Raw genomic sequence first — 22022 nt, 5'->3', positions numbered from 1 at the left:
ATGCTGGTGATGAGGGAGAGACCAAAGATTAGGGTCTGGTTTCATAAAAATCAACTCCACCTTTGTAATCTTGTAGCAAAACAAAAGTCTTGGCTGGGCCGATGTTGGTTTGGGGTCACAGACTAGTGTCACTATCAGTAACATGTCTTGAGGAGTCAGTCAGCACTGGTGAGGGCCTACTTGCAGACATCCAACTGGTGGTTCCTGCAGCTCCATGGGGCCCGAAGGCACACCAGAGGTAGCCTGAAGCACCTGAAAATAGGTGCTGCCTGGCCTTTTTGAAGGCCATTGTATGCTGGGGGAAAACAAAAGCTCAGGGTACCCCGGGACCAGCTATTGGACAGGGTCAGGTTCAAGTGACACTAGAAGGGTAAGATCTTTAGCCTGACATTCCAGTGACTTTTGCCTAGATTTCAAGTGGAGGGATGAGGTAGAGTCCCTCTTAGCTTTTTGGCACTTATGGCATGATTTGGACCTGGTATTACAGCAAGACTTCGACCAGGAAGACAATTGTTATGGGAGCAGACTCGGAACCATAGTGAGCAGCCCCAACACTTGGAGTGGGACTTGTTCTTCAATTTCAATGCCCTGTTACGTTCAGCGGTGTAGAGCTTCACCTCCCCCCCCCATTTCGGATCGCCTTTGGGTGCATTAGAACACAACTGTTGCACAATTTTGAGTAGTGATTGGAGTCTAGGCACCATAGAGACTCTGGTCATCTGATTGTTGCACTCCATGCACAGTTGGAATCCTGGAATTTGAGGAGCAACAATGTTCCCTACCGCACTGTTAAGAAGAAAAAAAATATTGGAAGACTGTCAAAATTGGGAGCAGCGCTTCAGATTAGAGTATTAGGCCCCCATTATCAGTATGGCGGTCTAATGACCGCCACACTCGCGTTGATGGTTGGACCGCTGTAACTTTGGTAGTCCTGGTCCAAAACTTTGGCGGTCCAACTGCCCAATTACAACCCTGGCGGACGGACCTGCAAGGGGACAGCCATCCCCGCCGGGAACATAGTTTCTCAATGGCATGACGGCGGTTGAGCTCTAACCAGCCAGGCGGTGAACTCAGCACCGTCTGGCTGATTACAACCCCTTTTTCCACCAGCCTTTTCATGGCGGGCAGCCTGCCATGAAAGGGCTTACAGAAAGCCTGTGCCAAATGCCCCCGCATTGCCCATGCCCATGTCGTGGGCAGTGCAGGGGCCCCTTGCTCAGCACCGTTGGAATGTGCACTGTCTGCTTTGCAGGCAGTGCGGATTCCGAGGGTGCTGGAGTGTTAGGATGTTGGCCTTGGCTTCCTTAGAGGAGCCAAGACCAATATCCTAAAACTGTTCCTGTCAGTCAGCCCGGCGGGATCTTTGTAATATACTCGGAGGAAACGTCACAGCTATGGCGGTAGCGTCCTCCCTGCGAGTTTGGCAGTCCAGTGATGGGACTGCCAAACCCATAATGAAGCCCAAAGTTTGTGTAAAGAAAGAAAATGACGCCAGTTTGCAGGTGTGGCGCTATCTGCCTCAATTCAGACCCACAATGCACCACCTACTGGCACGCAGGAGCATGCTGAAAAATGTCCCTTGCTCCAACCTGTCTCCAAGGAGTATTCTAAATGTGAGGATTTTGTGGTTAAAAGAATCCATCAGAAGTTAAAATCAATCAAAACATTTATTAATTGAATGTTTTACACATCTATTCAATATGAAGCAGGTTCGTGGAAAAAACTAGCCATTCACGAAAAGAACCATTGCTGAAAATATACATCTAGCAGTTGAAATGTAAGCATGCAACAAGATACATCGTGTTTGGACCTAGAACATAATCCTGTTTTATTAGTAACCAAAGTGCTCTATGTTTGAATGATATGCTAGGACCTGTTGAGCTTAAGAATTCGCTGGTCGTTAAAATGTGCACAAATAAAAGCTGACAGATTCTGTCCTCTGGGGGGGAATTAAGTAGATGGCATTAAACAACATCTACCACCCAGAAGCCACAAACCGGGGGTTCAACTTCCACACATCTTTGCAAATTTGAAAATATGTACAAGAGCACATGACTAATACCAAGAATAGGAACTACTACTCCTCAAAACACTCAAAAATTATTTTATGTGACCACTATTATATTGCAAAGGGACTCTGGACTCTTGTTACAGACAAAGATTTCCAAATAGGTTGTCCTTGAAGAGATCAGCTAAGGTGTTACAAGTGCCCAAAATAGAGAGTTTTGAAACACGGGATCTGAAAAAAACTTACACCATTTAAAGAGACTGGTTAAGAAAGCAAGATGTGCACTCAGCAGCCGAGGATGACAAACTCAAAAAAGAAATAGAAGAATTAAAAAAGGCATTTTCAGAAATGGAAGAAGAATAAAAATAAACAATCAAAAGAGAAATGATAAATAAAAGAGTTGATAAATTTGAAGAGGATGTAAAGCAAAGAAAACAAAGTAAATTTAAAAGAACAAGCCTATTGGGAAGCCAAAATATATAACTTTGCAAAGAAATCTAAACTACTACGGAGCAGAGATACAGGTGATTAGGTAATTAGGTGGTAAGAGTAACTAGAATCTGCCTGTAGCTCATATCCTGATCAACACATCCCTCAATTAAGGCATTTTTCCAGAAACCCTATAGACATGTCAGGTGCTGCCACTCTATAGATGCCTTTGGCTAGGATTGTGGGCATGTGGCCGGTACCAGAACCACAACAGATCACCATGGGGACACCACAGACATCATGCCCTGCCTCTCCCTTTTTTTAAAATACATATTGATCCCTTCTGAAGTAAACACTGCAAGTTGAAAGATCAAACCGGTAGTAATCAACAGGCGTAAGATGAAACTGTTGGCGTACACAGAAAATGTGGCAGTTTACACAGATAATGTTGTTAACACCATCTGTATGACTGAAAACAAATCCAAGGACCTTAATAAAATCTCTTTTAATCAAGTGAAAACCATGGAAAATCAGGTTATTTGTAATTTTGATGGGGTATGAAAAAACACACAAGTAGTCCAAGTTAGAGATATGACTTTCTATTGGGCTGGTAATGTGAAAAAGGCCAAATATGAATCCCTCTTAAAAGGAATTCAGTAACTGGTGCACCAGTGGGAGGGCCTACCAACGCACCTTGTAGGAAGGCCTTAAAAGCAGTTAAATAATTATTCTTCAAAAATACTTTTTATTTATTTCAAGCTATACCACTATGTGTCCAGAACTTTTGACAGTCATCTGAAGGCTTCAAAGGCTAGACAGGCAAACAAGTTCTTAAATTAGTCCAAGCCAAAAGCAGGTGGAGAGTCCCAGACTTATTTTATTCCTACTGGGCTGCAATGGGTTAAGAGAACGGCTGTAATATTGAAGCCTAATGCTGACACAACATCATTCACTCGTTCTAAGGTACTTTTAAGGACTAATGTTGCAGGGTTCCTGCTGAAAATGTCTGATCCTTGTTATTTTAAGCTGTTTAAATGTAAGGCAAGCTATGCGATATTTTGAAATTGGTATATGTGAAGGAAGGCATTTCATATTTCTAAGTATACTTTATCCCACCTGCTACCAGGGGATTCTTCTCAATGGATATATTCCTGGAATCTGGGCATTAAATTTGGCAGCGGTCAGGCTTTGTTAGTTTGGGCCTCCTTTGTTCTTTTGGTTATCCACAACCAGGGCTTTAAGTGGGCCGGGTCCCTCCGGGTCTCAGACACAGTAGTAATTTAAAGAAGACATTGAAACGGTTCTCTTTCGGATTCTGTAGTTATGCCCTTAACTTCTCATGCAAAAATACTGATTGATGTCTGAACAATAAGTGTAAGAAAAGTTAAGAACCATGTCATTTTTGATTATATTTCACATGCTTTACTTAATCTTACATGCCCTATAAGAGTTTGCTTTTTCCAGGATGTGTTACTTTTTTTCATCCAGGTGTTTATAACAGGGCACTATTAAGTTGTGGCTAAAAGCAGTTCGAGTTTCTAACAGTGCCTGTCAGGAGCACAAAGGTGTTCAGACTACATGGTCATCTAATCCTTTGCCACTCAATTGGTCGTGTATGCTAGTTCAACTGTGATTCTATGCAAATGTGTGGGTAGGGTGGTACTTTATGTGAAATTTAGGGTAAGCCAAACCCTTAATTATACCAGCCCTGCCCCTTTTAGGGACTCCCACACTTTTTTCATCCCACTTAAAAACCCTGTCTACAGCCTGAATTTCAAAGTCCAAAGACAGCGTTCTCTTTGCAGGAGATGCTTATTTGCAGTCACGGCTGGTGTCGGGACAAAGTCGAGGTTAGAGAGGCACAAAACAAAAACACAACAAAAATACAAAAATGAAATGTACATGCTGCCCACCGCATTGCTGCTTTTCTGGCTCCACTCACTGCAGGCACAGGCTCCGAGACTGCCCTGTGGCCAAGCCGAATGCTGCTCTCATGCTGCTTATAGCATGAGAGCAGCGTCAGGGTTGGCCTGAGTGCCCTCAATTTGCACTCCAACACAGACTGGGAGCCTTGCCTGCTGTCTCCAAGCCAGTAACACAGCTTGGGCTGGAGACAGCTCAGTGCGCATGTCGGTTTAGCCAGCCAAATCCACATGTGCACTGACAACAGTGCACACCACTCCACCTCGTGCCAGTCATCCCCCATGGCCCCACCACCAAGAAAAATAAAACGATGATAAACATGGTTTATTATCCTTTTATTTTTCAAGTTTTGCAGCTGCTGATGGGGTGAGGAGGGGGGTGAGGAGAGGGGGAGTATCACTTCTATGCCATAGCGGAGGAGCCACCGCTGCTCCTCTGGATGGGCTGGAATATGTTGTGCAGGCAAGATGTGAACCACTTAAGGACCAAGCTATCAATGACTATTATTAAGGCTAAGCCGTATCTAAGGTTTGCTGATTGATGGCTGCTAAGAGACGTAGAACGGAGGTCTCTGTTGTCATTGCTATGGAGTGCATTATCCACAAACACTGGGTAGTGATTTCATTTTAATACAAAACTGTGGCATTTAATAATTCAATAAGAGAATTGTCGCTTAATGCAAATCGGCCTACTTTAAAAATATTAAACATGAGTATTATGGTCCTGAATGGGGTATAGGTGTTCCTGTTCTCGAGATTCATTTTTATTGTTTATTGGCCTGGGTGAAAGAAAGGTCAATTACTCGCTATTATATTAACCAAAATCGTATAATATCAGTGAAAGCTGTTTTTTTAATTCTAGTAAGGCAATGTATTAGTGATAAGATGACTCCGCTGGCTAAAGTTATGGGGGTAGGATTGCAGCAAGTAGACAGGTGATCGATCATCTGCAGGGAACTGAAGTAAATGATAAGCAAGATTCGGTCACTACAAGTAAAAAGTGACTAAATTACAAAGATGAAGACAGAATGAGCCTCAGTGTCAAGATACTGTGCATTTGTGGCTCTTGAGAAATGTTGGCTCTCTTTTTTGTGGCCTTATTTCTCGGAGAGTGACATGTTCTGGTAGAGCACCTACAAGAGGTGACATTTTTCAATTGGTTCACAAATTTGAGTGTGATTTTTTTTATAAGAAAACGTGTTCCTTCTGAGAATAATCGAAAATCTATAATGATGGCGTTAGGGTAAGAAGCGCCTGTCCTGTTCCTCTCCTGAAGGGCAACAGTAGCAACGGTGTGCCGCTACCATTATTTCATACCAGATGTTTCATAAAACGGTTAAAACGGTTACTTCCAAAGTTTATCTTGGATTGTATAGAGTGTTGAGATGCACGTTTTTACTTGATGGCCATTGCTGCCATCTTGTGGTTACTAATTATTATACTAAAAAGCATCTGTCGATGTTAGTAAAAGGAAATCAAAACAACCTAAGTAAAGAATGCGTTACTTCATTCAGCTGGAGCGTGCTGTAAAAAGAGTTTAATGTAAGGAGAAGCTAAACAACCATGGGGCAAAAGAAACTGTCTAGAAAAAGTAAGCAGACTAGTGCGTACAGAGTTCCTGTGTGTAACGAACACACGTGCCATGGGCTGCTAAGGGAGGCATTCCTATCTGCACAATGTCGTAAGTAGATGGTGTGGAAACTGATGACCATCAGCCGGCCAAGAAAAGAACCGCAGACACTGACAAGAAACTGAAATAGGTGCGCATTCATTAATATCTCTTCAAATCTCCCAGACTAACTATTGTTACGTTTAAAGGAGGTCTGCATTGTTGGAAAATGTATTCACTATCCTCAAATAACGCTGTCCGAGAAATCTCCGTACCAGCCTAAGCCTTCTAGTTATTTTACAAGATGGCGAGTGGTTTCTGAAATTCAACTCTTTGTCCACAATCAACAACAGACATTTCAGGAGAATGGCAGCAGAACTCATCAGTTTATTCATTTTGTCAGAGACTACACATTATGTCAAGGGGCTTACTATGAATGAGCTCCCAAAAATGCCAAAACACGCTGTCTCCTAAAACATAAAGTAGTTTCAGTGAGAAATACCCGGCTCCCCCTCTGCAGCATAGCGTACGCAGCAAGATTCTCCTCAGGAGGTTTGGCCTGGTGCATTTGAAGATCCTGCGTCAGGCTATACAAGTGGGGAAGGGCATGCAACGACAGGTGCCTGCGATGCGGAGCTCACAAGGATCGTTAACACACACTCTGTAGGAGTTCTCACAGGTACAACAGGTTTGGAAGGAAGTGATACCTTGAACATCAAGGGTCACAGGAATTAACTGACATATCATCGCAAGTAGCGCTTCTAGGAGTCTGAAAGAAACAAACAAAAAACAGATACACTCTCTTGTTCTGTTACACGGCCCTAATGGCAGCAAAAGTGGATATTGGCAAACTGTGGGGAAATAAGAGCCTTCATCAGTGGATCGGTGAATAAAAAAACCTGGATTGGTGCATGCTGGCTGAGGAATCTGCCTGCTGGGAGAAGGGACACCCTAAAAACGTTATCGAGGTGTAGAGTCCCTGGCAAGAATCGAGAGAGATGGAAAGAGAAACCCCTCACCATACAATGAGAAAAAGCACAACAGAACAACCTGAAGCCAGGCCGGGGTCGTTCGGAATAATATTGAAGAAAAGAGAAATGATCAGATTTAACGATGTGGTCTGTGGTCTACAGAGAGGGTTGAATCTCTCATACCAACATTTACTATCTATATACTACATTTAAAACACTATGTTCTAGTGGTCGTATCGTGAGAATGTCATGAAGTGCGGATTGTTTTGTTATGTTAACAACAACTTTTTCAATAAGAATATTTTAAAAAGCCTTCCCCAGACAAATGCATGTGATACATGTGCAGCACCACCGAAACAACAACACGGTGAGGAAGCAAAGCACTTAAGTGTCCAGCACCTAGGAACTCAGCGCAAATGAATTGTGGGGAAAAGGTGTCGGCTTGTCCCAGTCAAACATTTGTCTTTGGCTTTAGAAACTTTTCTGCTACTTGAAAATTCAGTGGGGCAAGGCTTGAGCCTGCAGCTGAGATGGGCTCTACAAGGAAGAATACCTATATTATGCAATCAAAATATAAGCTCAAATTCCTCCCTGAAACGAATAAGGTGGGAAAAGGGGCTAGATTAAACTGCCACTGTGGACTATTTCTGTGGACAGTACAGGTACAGTGCCCCAGTCCTTCGCAGATGACGTTTTGTCAGGAGTTCCAACTTTACAAAACTAACTTATTTTTCTATACTTCAGAACTCTCCATACATTTGGAAAATGTCCCTCAGACATCAAACCACTAGTTCAAGCTTTAGGAGGGCTCCTCATGTATTTGTAAAAAGCATGTTCATCCTCTCAGTCATGTTGCCGCTGAATAACAGATTTGTATTTCACCAAACTGAATGCTACTTATTTGTTCTACCTCAAAAGATCGAGATGCTGAGTAAATCTGCCTGGATTCAAACAAGCGACCATGAGATCAAACACAGACCGATGAAGAGGACACATTAGTCTACTGAGCCACCACAAGACCGGTTTTCTAAAATTTCTCATCAGCAGCACTCCTTTTTGTCTACAGGACCTTCTGCACTTCCCTGGCACTGAGGAGAAATTTCAAAGGAGTACAGAGGAGAAATGTCCAGTTCTAACTAGTACACTCATTTTCTTCCAGGCAAGCGATGGAATATTTCTGTTCCATGACTTTCTTCACATTCCTGTCACAGAAGAACCTTTCCATTGAGATCAGCAGGCTTGGGGCCTTGAAACCTAAGTACTTGTAGGGAGAAAGCAAAAAGCCATCGTCACTAGCTCATGGAGCAGCCGTCTGGTCTCAGAGATTCAAGTCAGAGCTGGTGATAAATCTCTCTAGTGCATTTAAAATGGAATATGGGAACCCTTCAACTGGGCTGCACTCACTTCTGTTCCAGTCAGCTCTCAGCTGGGAGTGTGAGAAAGGAAACACTGGCCAATTAAAAAAAAAAAAAAAAGCTAGTGATTGTTGATGACTTCTTGCATCTTTTGCTGCATATTCCTGCAACAGCTCCTATTCCATGGACATGCTTCGAGGGGGAAAAAAACTACTGTAAAGTCACATTCAAGACAGCAATACAAAATTGTTTAGCTGCTGCTCATCTCTGTCTTTCCCTAAATCCCCTGGCAAGGCAAGTTTTGGGTACTCCCAAGTAAAGATCAAAGAAAATCTCCACCTCCAAGTCCCTGCCTGCGCTTACCCACCTGCTGCTTTTGGATCATAAAATCTGAGGGTGGTCCTCCAAATCAAAGGAAATGTTTACTGCAAGTTATTTTAGCAGGCAGGTGTGACTTGGAAGCTCTTGGGACTATTTCCTCTGCTTCTACGAGACTATCTTGAAGGCTTCCTTTTTTTTGTTGTATCTCCTGGTGAATGAGGAGATTATCTGTAAACGCCAGAAGATCAGACAGGAATGCTAAAGACAGCAGTAAAGCTTTTGCCACACTGAATTGACAATGAGTATCATTATTAGTACACTAACATGTTTTTACATAATAGTACTTGCAAATGAAGTGTGACATTGACATTAACCTCAGCTAAACTTTTATTAAACTGAGATTGCTACTAAATTGAGATTCTTAAGAGGAGTCCAACGACTCTGACAAAGGGGCTCTGGTAAATTTTAACCAGCATTTCGTTTTTGATCTATGTTTAAAAGTAGAGAATGCATACATTAAATATGGAAAGTCAGAAGATGTATTCTCATATGAGGTTTCCAACAATGTTGAAGAAAATAAATGGATGCCCAGTTGGGAGAAACATTATTATTTTACTTAGGAGAAAGAAATTCTCACGAGCCTTGATATGGGATTTTTTCAAAATAAAATGCTAAGTTGAAATCTGCTACTTCTAAGTATCTTTGGGGTGCTTAACCCAATGCTAAGCAAGCAGAAGCGTTTTCTTGCATGCTAGGTTTCATGCTGGATTTAAGACGGGTGTTCCTTTTACATCAACAACATGAACATTGGGACCTCTTGTGTGTTGCTGGAGACCTGGAACTCCTTTGTTTTGGTGCCAGACACCTATAGGCCCCGAATAATGACAGCCTGGTAGCTGCAGTGCTCTGCCCCTTCTAGTTCAGCACTGAGCATCATCTGGGAAGCCTAGAAACTCTGCCTCAAAGCACAATGGTTAGACCCATAAAAGAGCTGGATGTTGTCACTAAGAGCATGGGCCGTAAGATAAATACTGGACAGAAACAGGTCGTCTGGCACAATGCAAAAGATATGAATGCAAGATATTAAGTCAACTAATCTGATTGGCAAAGCCCTCAGAGTCGATAGGAGAAAATCGCCTGGACCATGACAGAGCCTTTCCAGAGCATTTTTATCTGTGCAAAGACATCACAAACGTCCCCCCATTAGATGAGGATGTTGAACCATCTTTGGAATTTGAAAACAACTGGCAGCACTTAGATACTCTGGCTCTTTAAGAAGGACGAATTTTCTGCATCAACACAAAAGAATAAATGCAGTGATCTATCGGCCACGTACCTAGCTTTTACCTCCAGAGGCGTTCATGGAAAATATATATATATATATGTGTGTTAGCTCCCTCTTCTTTCCTGAAGGCTTTTACCAAGGCTTAAAAAAGTTAATCTTTTATTAATGTTTAAGTACCAACAAAATTTGGAAGTTTAAGTGATACAGAAAATCAAACTTAAATACAATTATAGCTGTTACAGTATGTCTAAAAGACATGCATGGCTAAATTTGCTTTCAGTTCTAAATGTAAACAGCACTATTTGCTACAAAGTGCGCACGCACACAGAGATCCCAACCCGAGGTCAAAGAGGAAGGACGTTTTTCATAAGTAATAAAGGAACCCCACTGCAAGCATGCCAGGCATTTACACAATAATTTAAGAGGAAACATTGCACGGCGGAGTTACTGAATCCACTTCAGAGGCTGCCTCAGTCCCGAGAAGAATCAAATAAATATTATGTGTAAAAACAAGATTCGAGATGACTTACCTTCACGTTGTGTATACTCATGATGTTTCCGCAGTCGTCCATGTATTGCTTTAGGTCTTTGTCCTGTCAGAACAAAATACAACGATTTTGTGAAATGCTGAATAGATATAGGCACAAGTTCAACCACAGAGGTCCTGGGAATGCCATCACACCAACAGTACTTTATCACTACATGCGGCTGAATGTTGCCAGTGAGCACACATGCACAACCTGCTGTTGGAAAATCGGAATGCTATCTAGGTACCAATAAATTAAAATCTGAATAAACCTATCACCTATTTCTATCACCTAATTACTATGTTTTTTTGTGGGTGTGAAAAACATTGTAGCATTAGATGAGATATCACTAACAGGAAGTGGACTTTAACTACTATATAGAGCCCTAGACATGTTTTTGAGCACCTGTTTCCCACCCACCGCTGTCTGATATTAGATATATCACCAAATCTGTCACGCATACGCTCAACTGCAAACGGGTTAAGTGACAGTAGGCTCTTGTTAGTTAACTCACTTTGGTCAGGTGATAGATTGAGCTGGAAATACACAGTAGCAGCAAATAACACTTCTAAAATATAAATAAATAGAGCAGTAAAAGCTGCAGAGAAAAAGAGTGAAAATCTATCTCCCATCTGTCTTGCTACTCTCAGTTTAAAGCTGATGTTCCTTTATCTATGCAGTTAGAAACAAGCATAGGCAAAACCAATAAGGAGCACCTATCAGACGGATCTGCTTTGGCATTTGTTTAGCCAGTCTGTGCAGCAGAATGGCTGAAAATAATGTTTAAAAAGTGCTATGACACGGCCATCACATTACTTTTGCGGTCGTGCAACTAAAAAATTATGCAATCATTTTTCTTCTTTCTTTTTAACAGTCTGAGAGGAATTAGTAAATAAAAAGGTGCACTGAATACGTTTTTTGGCATAGCACTGATGACCTTTTTTTAAAGAAAAAAATAACAAACGGGAGAGTGGGTTGGGGAGCCGGTTGGAAAGAGTGGGCACTGAACGAGGCTACACGGGGGGGAAAGGGTGCGACTGGGATAAGAGAAAGACAACAATAAGGAAGCAAGTGGACAATGAAGGACAGGGAATAGCGAAGTACACTAACAGCAGCAGGAAGGAGGGCAGGGAAGATCCGAGGTGGGCAGGGAAGCTCCGAGGTGGGTAGTGAAGCTCAGAGGTGGCAGGGAAGCTCCGAGGTGGGCAGGGAAGCTCTGAGGTGGGCAGGGAAGCTCTGAGGTGGGCAGGGAAGCTCTAAGGTGGGTGGGTGTTAAACACAAGGACAATGGATGGTGGGCTAGTGAGCACAAGGATAACAGGGTGGGCTGGTGTGGGAGCAACGGACAATGGAGGGTGGGATGGCGGTCATACACATGGACAATGGAAGGTGGGCAAGCAGCACATGGACAACACAGGGTGGGTGTGGGAGCACAAGGACAAATGAGATTGGGCAGGCAAGGAAGAACAGGGATCACAGAGGGTGGGTGCGGAAGCACACAGAGAATGCGGGGCAGGAGTGCAGTAGGCTAAGCACATGGACAATGGAGGATTGGTGGGAGTCAAAGCTGATGCACAATGGAGGCACGGTGGGTGGTGGGTCGGGGACGCACAAGGAGAATCAAGGGTGGGTGTGCCAGGACATGGAAGCACATCTAAAGGAGAGCGGGCGGGAATAGAGAAATACAATGAAAATGGAGGTTGGCCAAGCAGGACAGCAAAGCAAGCAGAGGATTGGTAGGCAAGGATGGATTCAGGGCAAGCAAGAATGGCTGCAGAGGTTGGGTGGACAAGTAGGAAATGAGACAGCAACTGAGGGAGGAAGGGCCAGGGGAGAAACATGCGGGTGAGAAAGAGGAACACGAAGCGCAAAAAGGATACAGCCAGGAAAAGATATGCACTCTTGTAGCGTGCTTAAGCTAAAATGGGCCTATGCTGCAGGGGAGGGACAGGCACCACAAGAAGAGGAACAGGCCATGGAAGCTGACAAAAAAGAAGCAAACAAATAAGAGTGACAATAAAGCAAGCAAATGATTAGCAATGGGTGGCTCCACTGCAAGCTAACAATATGTGTCTCACAACAGACAGTGAATGCCATGTCTTGGTGAGACCTAAAAAAAGACTGTGTCCTATTTGTGCTGCAAATGCGAGGAGCACTTTTGTTTGTGAGGGCTGTTACCGTATTGCATTTATTTCATGTTGTGTTATGACCTAGTCATGTGAAAATCAGCACTGTTCAGGCAAAACTCCAAACTAGGTCATCGCCGACCTGGGCACAAGCAATCCAAGACTGGTTCTGGCCTTAATTGTCTTTGTCGATCGGGTGCAGCTTGGTTCCAGTGGCTGGGGACCCCACCCTAAGCAACTATACAATTTGAACCTGAAGACAATACACACAAATACAGAATAAAGTATGCATTATAAAGAAACAATTTATGAAATATTTTATTTCATTTGCAAAAAAAAAAAACACACACACATCATAATTTAATGAGAAGTGTGGCGCTCTTCAAAATTTGATTTTATTTTAAAAAGGTGAAGCAATAAGTTAGACTCTAGCATATCACTTTGTCTTTTTTGCCTCTGGTGCATATCACCGTTGTCGGTACATACCAGTGCTTTAATAGAAGCCACCAATGGTACGTACTAAATTCACATTTGCAATGCATTTTTAAATTTTCGACTTTACATTATGCTGTTTTTGTATATAAACGTTATTATTCTGATAAAACTATTACATTTTCTAAACGCTCCATCTTTTAGAAAACCCACCCTATCACTTTGGCTTCAGCTTAGGCTATACACAACTCCAGAAACTCTTTAAAGGGTATCTGTACCCATCGTAACTTGCCACTGTGTAGTGCTACCAAATCAATTCAATGGCAGGGGATTAAGGAATTCACTATGGTGTCCTAGAAAGATAGTAGTGGCATGACAGAATATAACAGCTGCTCGACTGTAAGAGTGGGATTGCTAATGTCCGTGTTCCAGCTTAGAGACACTATTTTATCCCCACCGAAGTGGTAGGCCCTAGATTTCTATATCTTGTTGGTGCGCAAAAAGAGCTGCACGGTGGATGTTGTCATAGGCCACAGACTGACCTATAAGGGTCCGCGACCTACAAATGCTTGTATTAATTTCCAGTATGAGGTTGTTTAATAATTACAGAAACGTCTGTTGTTTACCACGTGAGGAGCGAATCTTGCTAGCACCAGATCCAAGCCACCAATGGCCTCTCAAAGCTTTCATTGGTCAACCATGTGTCATTTAATAGGTTTTGAAAAATTAACTAATTAAGTGGTAGGCATTTGTTTTACTCCTTGGAATTGAACATATTATCATAATACTAAGTGTTTCACCCCGTTCTGTGGTGCAAAACAATGTTGTTTTGCTCACATAAATTCCGCTAGGTCCTTGCCGCATATCTTGGAGTCCTAATTCGGGTCTCAACTTGCTTTGCATCTGAATTCGGATCCCAGCAGGACTTGGGATGAGCCCTTTTGATGGCAAATCAAGAGTGTGTGAAAACTGGAAACTTTCAAATGGAAGTGCATGAATACATTCATAAAACACTTATAACAATCTATGAGGCACACCTCTGTGCCTACATTTGCAATACTGGTGGGTTGAACAAGAAATCTAAAGTTTGTTTCTCGAGTCACAAACTTGAAAGCATGAGACTCTCCTTGATGAATCCTCCAGGGACGCGAAGAGCGTTTCGAAAGAAGTGCAATTATTGACATTACGGCAATTGTTCAGTAATTGAAAGGGATTAACTATGTGTTTACAGTGAAGAATAGGTTCGCACCTGATCCTTCTATTCTGTTAAGAGCGCATTCCCCACCTGCATGATCACATCCAAGTGCAAAAGTGTTTGTTATATATAGTCCACAATGTGTAGGAGCACTGAAATATTACACTCGCCCTTGAACTCACTGAAGACCTTGTCTCCACCCGCTGTTATAACCATGCCATTCGAAGGTCAGCGCAAGTGGTCCAGAACCACTAATATAACATATCTCTTCCTACAATATTTCGTACTGCTAATGGAAGCCGCGGTAAACGTTGTCATTCCTGTCAATGAACAGCGGTGAGAGCATTAAGCAATTGGACATCATTTATGCAGATGGGGCATCATTATACACTGGGCCAGAGAGTACTTAATTGGTCATTGGCAAGGCTCAAGAAACAATTTTTTGACCTGTGACACCTGCTTTGCCATCTGGCCATTTTAATGTTATTCATGTTTGTAAAGCGGTCCAATATCGGCACTAATAAATTCAGCAGACATATACTTCCTACTGTGTCAATGTTTTAACTCTTTCTAGGAATCAAGAAATGAAGAAAGTAGTGCGTCAAGCGGAACGAAATCCAAGCTTTTGCTGCTCTCAATGAAAAGGTCCTAGCTCAGATTCTCACATTCTTTCAGTAAGTTATAGCAAGAAACCTCAAGTGTGATGATCTGACTGGATATGTGGGATGGGATCCCTAGCATTTAGATGGCTAGAAGGGACATGCATGAGTGAAGAAAGCACATTGACTAGGGGTGTGCGAAAATTGCATTCTTTTTTTTGCGTAAGCACATGAAATTTCAGTAAAATGAAGCTAAATTACGTAGAATGTAAATCTGACAATTAGTGCTATAATTCAGCATGAAATTATTATTTTTGTCCATTCTAAACAGGAGGACACATTTTTACTTTTAAAAAATGTGAAAAAATACAAGTGCCATGAACAACAGCTGCTCGTGTTCTGTTGATTTACATTTTACCTGTGCTCTTGCAGTAGAAGTTTTACATGAACACAGACTTGAAATTAGGCAAAGCAGTCTAATGGCATCATTTTGGTAATTTTGTGCAGCAAATGTAACTCAAAAATCCGGAAATTACACTGGCGTAACAAAAATTTCACCGTCTCACAGTATTAACACAAGGGATTTGAACAGAGCTCTTTTAAATATGGAAGTCCATTAAAAGGCACTCAAAGTAGATAAATACATGATCTAATTTAGGCAAGTCTCCTAACAAAGGGGGTGCACAGTCTGCACCTCTTAAAGGTGAAGCAAGGTTTTGTCAGGAAGAACAAGAAGGTGGATGCTGTTTCCACAGTCTAGTCAAGAAAGGGCTATGAGATTTACTAAGATAACGAAGAAATGTGGAGTTAAAAACAGTAACTTCTAGGGTAGCAGTATAAAAAGGAAATGCAGGGGTGGAGACAACAGCACACAATTTTTCACGAGTCAATATCCTATTAACAATCAGACCCAGATGTTGTATTGTATTGTAATATTATTTATGTAGCGCTTACTACCCCTGACGAGGTGTTGAAGCACTTTTCGGCGAGTAGCACGCTACTCCGGAGCCCAAAAGGAATTAGTGGTGGATTAGTATAGGGAAATACGAGTACAGTATTAGTATTATTATAAGTTAATTTGAGCAGAGGATATGTGAGTTTGTTACTTGGATTGACTAGAGTAATGGAGGGATAGAGGAGAGAAGAATCCAGAAGTGTTAATTAGGAGTTTATAGTAATAGGATGAGGCTTGGGATTAGTAAAGGAGAGATGGAGGAGGAAAGAATCTGTGGAAAGGGTTAGGGAGATGATAGTAGCAGGAGGGGTTTTGGATGAGCCAAAGGTGAGATAAATGAGGGAGAATTTAGTAGGGCTGTTTGGGAGATCATGGTAGTAAACTGAGGTTTGGGGTGAGTTAGATGTGGTAGAGGAGGAAAGAGTTTAGGCAGGGTTATTTTGGAGGTGAAAGTAGTCCTACCTCTATCCTGGAGGTGGGACACTGGACCGTCAACACCAGTCAGGTCTAGTTCCAGAATGGAGGCTATATTTTTCTAGAGCTGCTCAAGTTTTGTGAGAGTTACTTCTAATAAGTGGACCGATACCTACCACCTGATGATTGTAAGGCGAAGTGCTAACTTTCAACTGCGACCCTCCTGCTGGATCATGATGGGTACTGGACATTTGCGAGATCAGCCATGTTTCATTGCGTACATACTGAACTGGATTACACGTCCATGTAAAAGTGCAGCCAGAGGCATCATGCAGGTGTTAAACAGAAAGGGGGAGGGATTGGATCCTGGTAGGATCCCCTGCTGATCTTTGCAAACCGAAGCTGCGTGGTAGGATAGAGAAACATAGAATGGCCAGTAAGCAAGAACTAAAACCATTTGACAAGCTTTCTTGAAACCCCATACTTGGATAGCCTTTGCAGGTCGAGTTGTGCTTGACTGTGACTAGGGCCACTGAAAGATCCAACAGGACATGCACTCCAATGCCACAACCTCTATGATGTAGCCCACCTGAAAGCTCTCCTGGAAACATTCAATAACTGATTGCCTTCCTCAAACAGTTGCACTTGCTTCATTGCCGTGGATATTGAACATCACAATGAACGGGAGCAAGACAAAAGGCCAAAACACCACGAAGCAGGATCTAAATAACTTAAAGTAAAATGAGAGGAAACAAAAGTGGACAGCAACAATGTGCTTCCATTTAGAAAATTCAACCAATATACAAATGCAATGGAGGAAATGCCAATATTCCAATCACTATTAAAACAATATCCACTTGTCTTGCACAGGTATAAGCCTGGTTATCACTTAGTACAGGGAAAAAATAAATCATGGGACTTGATCAACTGTTGCCAAGCATTTTACCATTTCCATACTGTTGGAAATGGCCCTTTTTGCACGGTTATCCCAAAACTTTTTGCCTTCTTCCTCCCAATTTTTCAGGTCTGTTTTTGCTGGTTTATTGTCTCTACACACTTTACCACTGCTTATCAGTGCTAAAGTGCAAGTGTTTCCTAGGTAAATTGTACTGTTGATTGGTTTATCCATAATTGGCATATTTGATTTACTGGTAAGTGCACCAGAGGTGCCAAGGGCCTGTAAATCAAATGCTACTAATGGACCTGCAGCACTGATTGTGCCACCCACATAGGTAGCCAGGTAAACATGGCTCAAACCTGCCACTGCAGTGTCTGTGTGTGCAGTTTTAAACTGCCAATTCGACCTGGCAAGTGTACCCATTTGCCAGGCCCAAACCTTTCCTTTTGGTACATGTAAGGCACCCCTAAGGTAGGCCCTAGGTAGCCCCATGGGCAGGGTGCAGTGTATTTAGAAGGTAGGACATGTACCGGTGTGTTTTACATGTTCTAACAGCGAAATACTGCCAAATGCGGGTTTCAGTGTTGCAAGGTCTATCTCCCTCAAAGGTTAACATGAGGACTGCCTTTAACTATAAAGCACAGATTCCCTTTGAGGGCAGATACAAATGTCGAGTTGGGGGAGGGGGGGGTCTCTGAACTTACAATTTAAAAATACATCTTTTAGTGAAGTTGGTTTTTAGATAGTGAGTTTGAAAATGCCACTTTTAGAAAGTAGGCATTTCTTGCTTAAACCATTCTGTGACTCTGCCTGTTTGTGGATTCCCCGTCTAGGTCAGTTTGACAGTTGGGCTGTTCACACCGCTCCTCTAGACATTGACACAAAGGGAGCTGGGGTGTAGCCTGCATATCCTGATGAGCCATCTGTGCTGAGAGTGGAGGGAGGAGTGACCACTTACACCTGAAAGGACTGTGTCTGCCCTCACACAATGCAGTCTCCAACCCCCTGGTGTGTGTCTGGGGCCTGGCCTGGACAAGGAAGGATCTTGCAAAAACTTGAGACTTTGCTTTGAAGTTTGCCAACTTCAAAAGGCAGAAAGGGGTATAAGAAAAAGACCCAAAACCCCAGAGTTTTAGAATCTTTCTGGACTCAAGAGGAACCTCTGCCCAGGAGAAGAGCTGGAGGAGGAGTACTGTCCCTTTGCTGTGTTGCTCTGCTGGGCTGGCCTGCAGTTGCTGCTTTTGCCTGAAAAGAGTGCAAAGGGTGAACCTTGCTGTGTGTCCTGCTTGAGAAAGTTCTCCAAGGGCCTGGAGTAGAGCTTGCCTCCTGTTGGAAGTCTGAGGGATATCAAAGACTTCAGTTTCTTTGATCTGCAGCACTGGGAACTGTGTGTTTTGTGCTGTTCAAGAGGAGAAACCACTGCAACGCCGTCAGCGACGCCGCTGGCCTGCACTGTGACCTGCTGACGCCAGACGGAGCCTCACATCCCCGCTTCGCACCGCGACCCTGGTCTCACCAACACCGCCATCGGATGACTTCACCGAGCCGCTGCTCGCACCGTGACCTGTGGGCCCGCACTCTGGCATTGCCTGCTCACACCACATCCTGGGCATCCCAGGCGACACCTCTGCTGCTGACACGGGCACCTCTGCCTGTACCGTGGCCTGTGGACACCGCTCGTGAGGTACACAAAGCACTGTCCCATCCCGCACCGCATCCCTGGTCCACCGACGCCAGCACCATTGACACCAGTGTCGTCACCAGGCATCCCTGCCTGCACCGTGGCCTGTGGACACTGTCTGTGAGGGTCACAAAGTCCCGCCCTGTCCTGCACTGCCGGCTTGGGCCTACCGACGAAATCGCTTCAGCAACGACGACGACTCTGCCTGCACCATGACCTAGTGACACCGCACGTTGCACCGCCCCGCTTCACACCGCAGCTCTGGTCTCACTGACGACGCTAGTAGGCGTCACTGAGCCGCTGCCTGCACCGTGACCTGTGGGCACCGCACGTCGCATCGACCCGCTTCGCACTGCAGCCCTGATGCCATCGCTCCTGATTTTATCAGCCCGGAGTTCGATCTGCAACACGTAGGACTTCAAGGAGCCGACAACTCCTGCACCGACTCCGGAACCGACACCGCAACACCAACAACGCTGCTCTACAGAGCTCACCACGAGGTTCACGACGCCCTGCAATTCCAAAGGTACTGTTTGCGGGTCTTCCCGACACCACATCCTGCCCGCGATGCCACAGCAGTTGGTTTTGTTGATCACGACGCTGTGATAGACCCGGGTGGAGCTGTGGACTTCAAGGAACTGTATTTTTGAGTAAATCTTGCAGAATTCATATTTTGATTACTGTATGTTGGATTTTTGTCGTAATTGGTCTTGTTTTATATAGATAAATATCGGCTATGTTTCTAAAACTGGTGTGGTTTCCTTTTGTAGTGTTTTCACTTATTACTGTATTTTATGTGCAAATGCTTTACACATTGCTTCTGAGATAAGCCTGACTGCTCGTGCCAAGCTACCAAGGTGGTGAGCAGGGGTTATCTTCCTTATCCTGACTAGAATGAGAGTCCCTACTTGGACAGGGTGCAAACCAACTGCCAACTAGAGACCCCATTTGTAACACATGCCAAGACTCACACGGCCAGAAATTTTGGTTTCAATAAATTTCGACAAGCATGTAAATCCAGTAGATAAAACAATCTCAATTCAGTCTCATATTATTTTTAATTTGTAAACACCATAAAAGTCTTTTATCTGAACCATTTTCACATCCAGAAACAAGAGTCTAATTAACTACAAAGTCTGTACTAACCATCAAGATCATTTTTAAGTCCCATCTTCCTCAAAATAATGCTGCTCACACCTTATGCTCAGGTGCATCAAATCCAGGATTTTCTGTCGGAAACGTGCGGCATAATGGATTGTCAACTATTCAACTCACATCAAGCAATCACTTTCAACCTCAGTGGATATTTATAAAAACAACACGCCATTATATCCTGTTCAGTCTTTAAATTAAGAGCAATTTGGGTGTGAACGTTTCTCCAGCCTAGTTGTTTCCCTTTAGAATATTTGGTCCCGATCAAAACACAATTTTTAAACACAACTTTTTAAAAAAATTATTTAAACTGATACATTCCAGCTGACTAAAGAAATAACTATATTCAACTGTCAAACCTCCTTCTGCCTTGGTTGTGACCTTAATTTGCTACCTACATCGTTCCACTGTGCACACTCACCAACAGAAAACCTCACAGTAACATACATAACCTGAGAATCTTCTAAGTGCTGTACAAAGCTATACAGTAGGATATCGACTGGTCAGTTACTGCTGCATTCTAGGAGACCGAGTATGACAAGTATGCGTGTAATTATAAATGAAGCGTTGGGATTTTTAAACCAGGTGGGAGTTAAAGACTTCTTCATTAAAAGCACATAATAAATGTTTATTATTTTATTATTTGATTCATCTGTTGAGTCGAGTATGCACAACAGCATATAATACTTTTCCACAAACTATAACGTGGCTTATAGCGCCGACAAAAATGCAACTAAATAAATATATACATGAAATACTTACCAAATATTCAAATACCAGAGTCAACGATTTGTCTGTGTGAATGATGTCATGCAATGTTACAATATTTGCATGTTTCAGATCCTTTAGCAACGACACTGCAAAACAGAAAGGTAACTGTAAAAAGGATGTTTTCAAAGGAAAATGGCACATCACCTCAAGTAGCATCACAAATCTGGGAAACATTCAAAAAGCATTTTTTAATTCTTAAAGAACATAAACATGGGTTATGTACAAGCTATGTTTTAATATATATTAAAGCAGTGTTGGTATATGGTACCCATTTACACAGTAGGCTTCATTAGCAGGTTCCTGGATTTTGCTAAGGGAACTCTGTGTCCCAGAGTTTTCAATAATTCTTAGGGGGGGGGCAGAATTAAAGGAGGAACCCTGAGATTCTCCTGATAAATTGAGGATTACTAGAAGAATTGGTAATAACTGGTCAGAATCACATGGTTACTTATCATTCTCCCTGCAGTAGAAATACGGAACATAGGAGCAACAGCACAGAGGTACGGTAAAGGTACGACTGGGATGCAAACTGAAACTGAAGGCTTCTAATAAAATAGCGTCACTGATAATGTGCTAGATCACGCCAAGGAAGCTCCCCCTTCGTATACAAGCCGCAAGCCATGGACAGGACAACCAAGCCTTACGTACAAATATACACTACCTACTGTTTTTTAGCACTGGTATACAAACAGCGATGCATGCATAAGCACATGTCTGAAAATGTCAAAAGAACTAACCAAAGAGAGAGCCTCGTAGGAATCCAGTAACAAATCTTTAGTGCAGACAGGCAGCACACAGCCAGCTTGCATACCGAATAGTAATCTACCTTCCTCTGCAGGGATACTGGATCTCAGATCCAGCGACCTGAGGGGAGCAGGAAGGGCAGTTAACAGTGACAGAATCAGCGTTTTCTCTGCTGGGCCAGTAGGCAGGGGGTGCACAAGGAACTGACGGCCATAGGAGGCAGCTGGGGACAAAGCAACCACTGGAGTCAGAGAGCGCAAGGACGGCGCCACGTTTCAGTCATCCAGTGGAAGAGCTATCAACTGAATAGCAGAAAGAGTGAATGGTCTTTGAATCTGTTCATGAGAGGACACAGCTGCTTGCTGTGAAAGAAGGAGATAAACATGGCGGGATGCTGATGGTGAAGAGTGGCGAAGGGGTAAGAGAAACTACCTGTCGGTATTGTGGAAGGTGATGTTATAAATAAGCTTGCAGACATGCGCATCTCCCCGAAGTTTTAGCCTGTCTCTCAAGGATACATGAATGCTTAAAAAAAACAATAGTGATAGGCATAAGGGGCATTTCTTAAAGAAACATCTAGGAATTGTGGCAAAGAGAGACTTTTGTCAGCTCCGTCATCAGAAAGAAC

At 43.1% G+C, this 22022-nt stretch overlaps 1 protein-coding gene across 5 annotated transcripts in view; it reads right to left on the bottom strand.

Moving 5' to 3' along the window:
- CDK17 (cyclin dependent kinase 17) overlaps positions 1 to 22022 on the bottom strand; it is a 410092-nt gene that overhangs the window by 91125 nt on the left and 296945 nt on the right. For all 5 annotated transcript variants that reach the window (XM_069229533.1, XM_069229534.1, XM_069229532.1 and 2 more), the window contains 2 exons: positions 20642 to 20736; positions 10431 to 10493 (listed from right to left, as the gene is read on the bottom strand). In XM_069229533.1, coding sequence (XP_069085634.1) covers positions 10431 to 10493; positions 20642 to 20736 — 158 coding nt within the window. The remainder of the gene's footprint in view (positions 1 to 10430; positions 10494 to 20641; positions 20737 to 22022) is intronic.

Source organism: Pleurodeles waltl, chromosome 4_1, assembly GCF_031143425.1.
Source record: "Pleurodeles waltl isolate 20211129_DDA chromosome 4_1, aPleWal1.hap1.20221129, whole genome shotgun sequence".
In the NCBI taxonomy this organism is placed as follows: Eukaryota; Metazoa; Chordata; class Amphibia; order Caudata; family Salamandridae; genus Pleurodeles; species Pleurodeles waltl.
The sequence above is the reverse complement of the archived record's forward strand: the minus strand, read 5'-3'. Positions and strand labels throughout refer to the sequence as shown.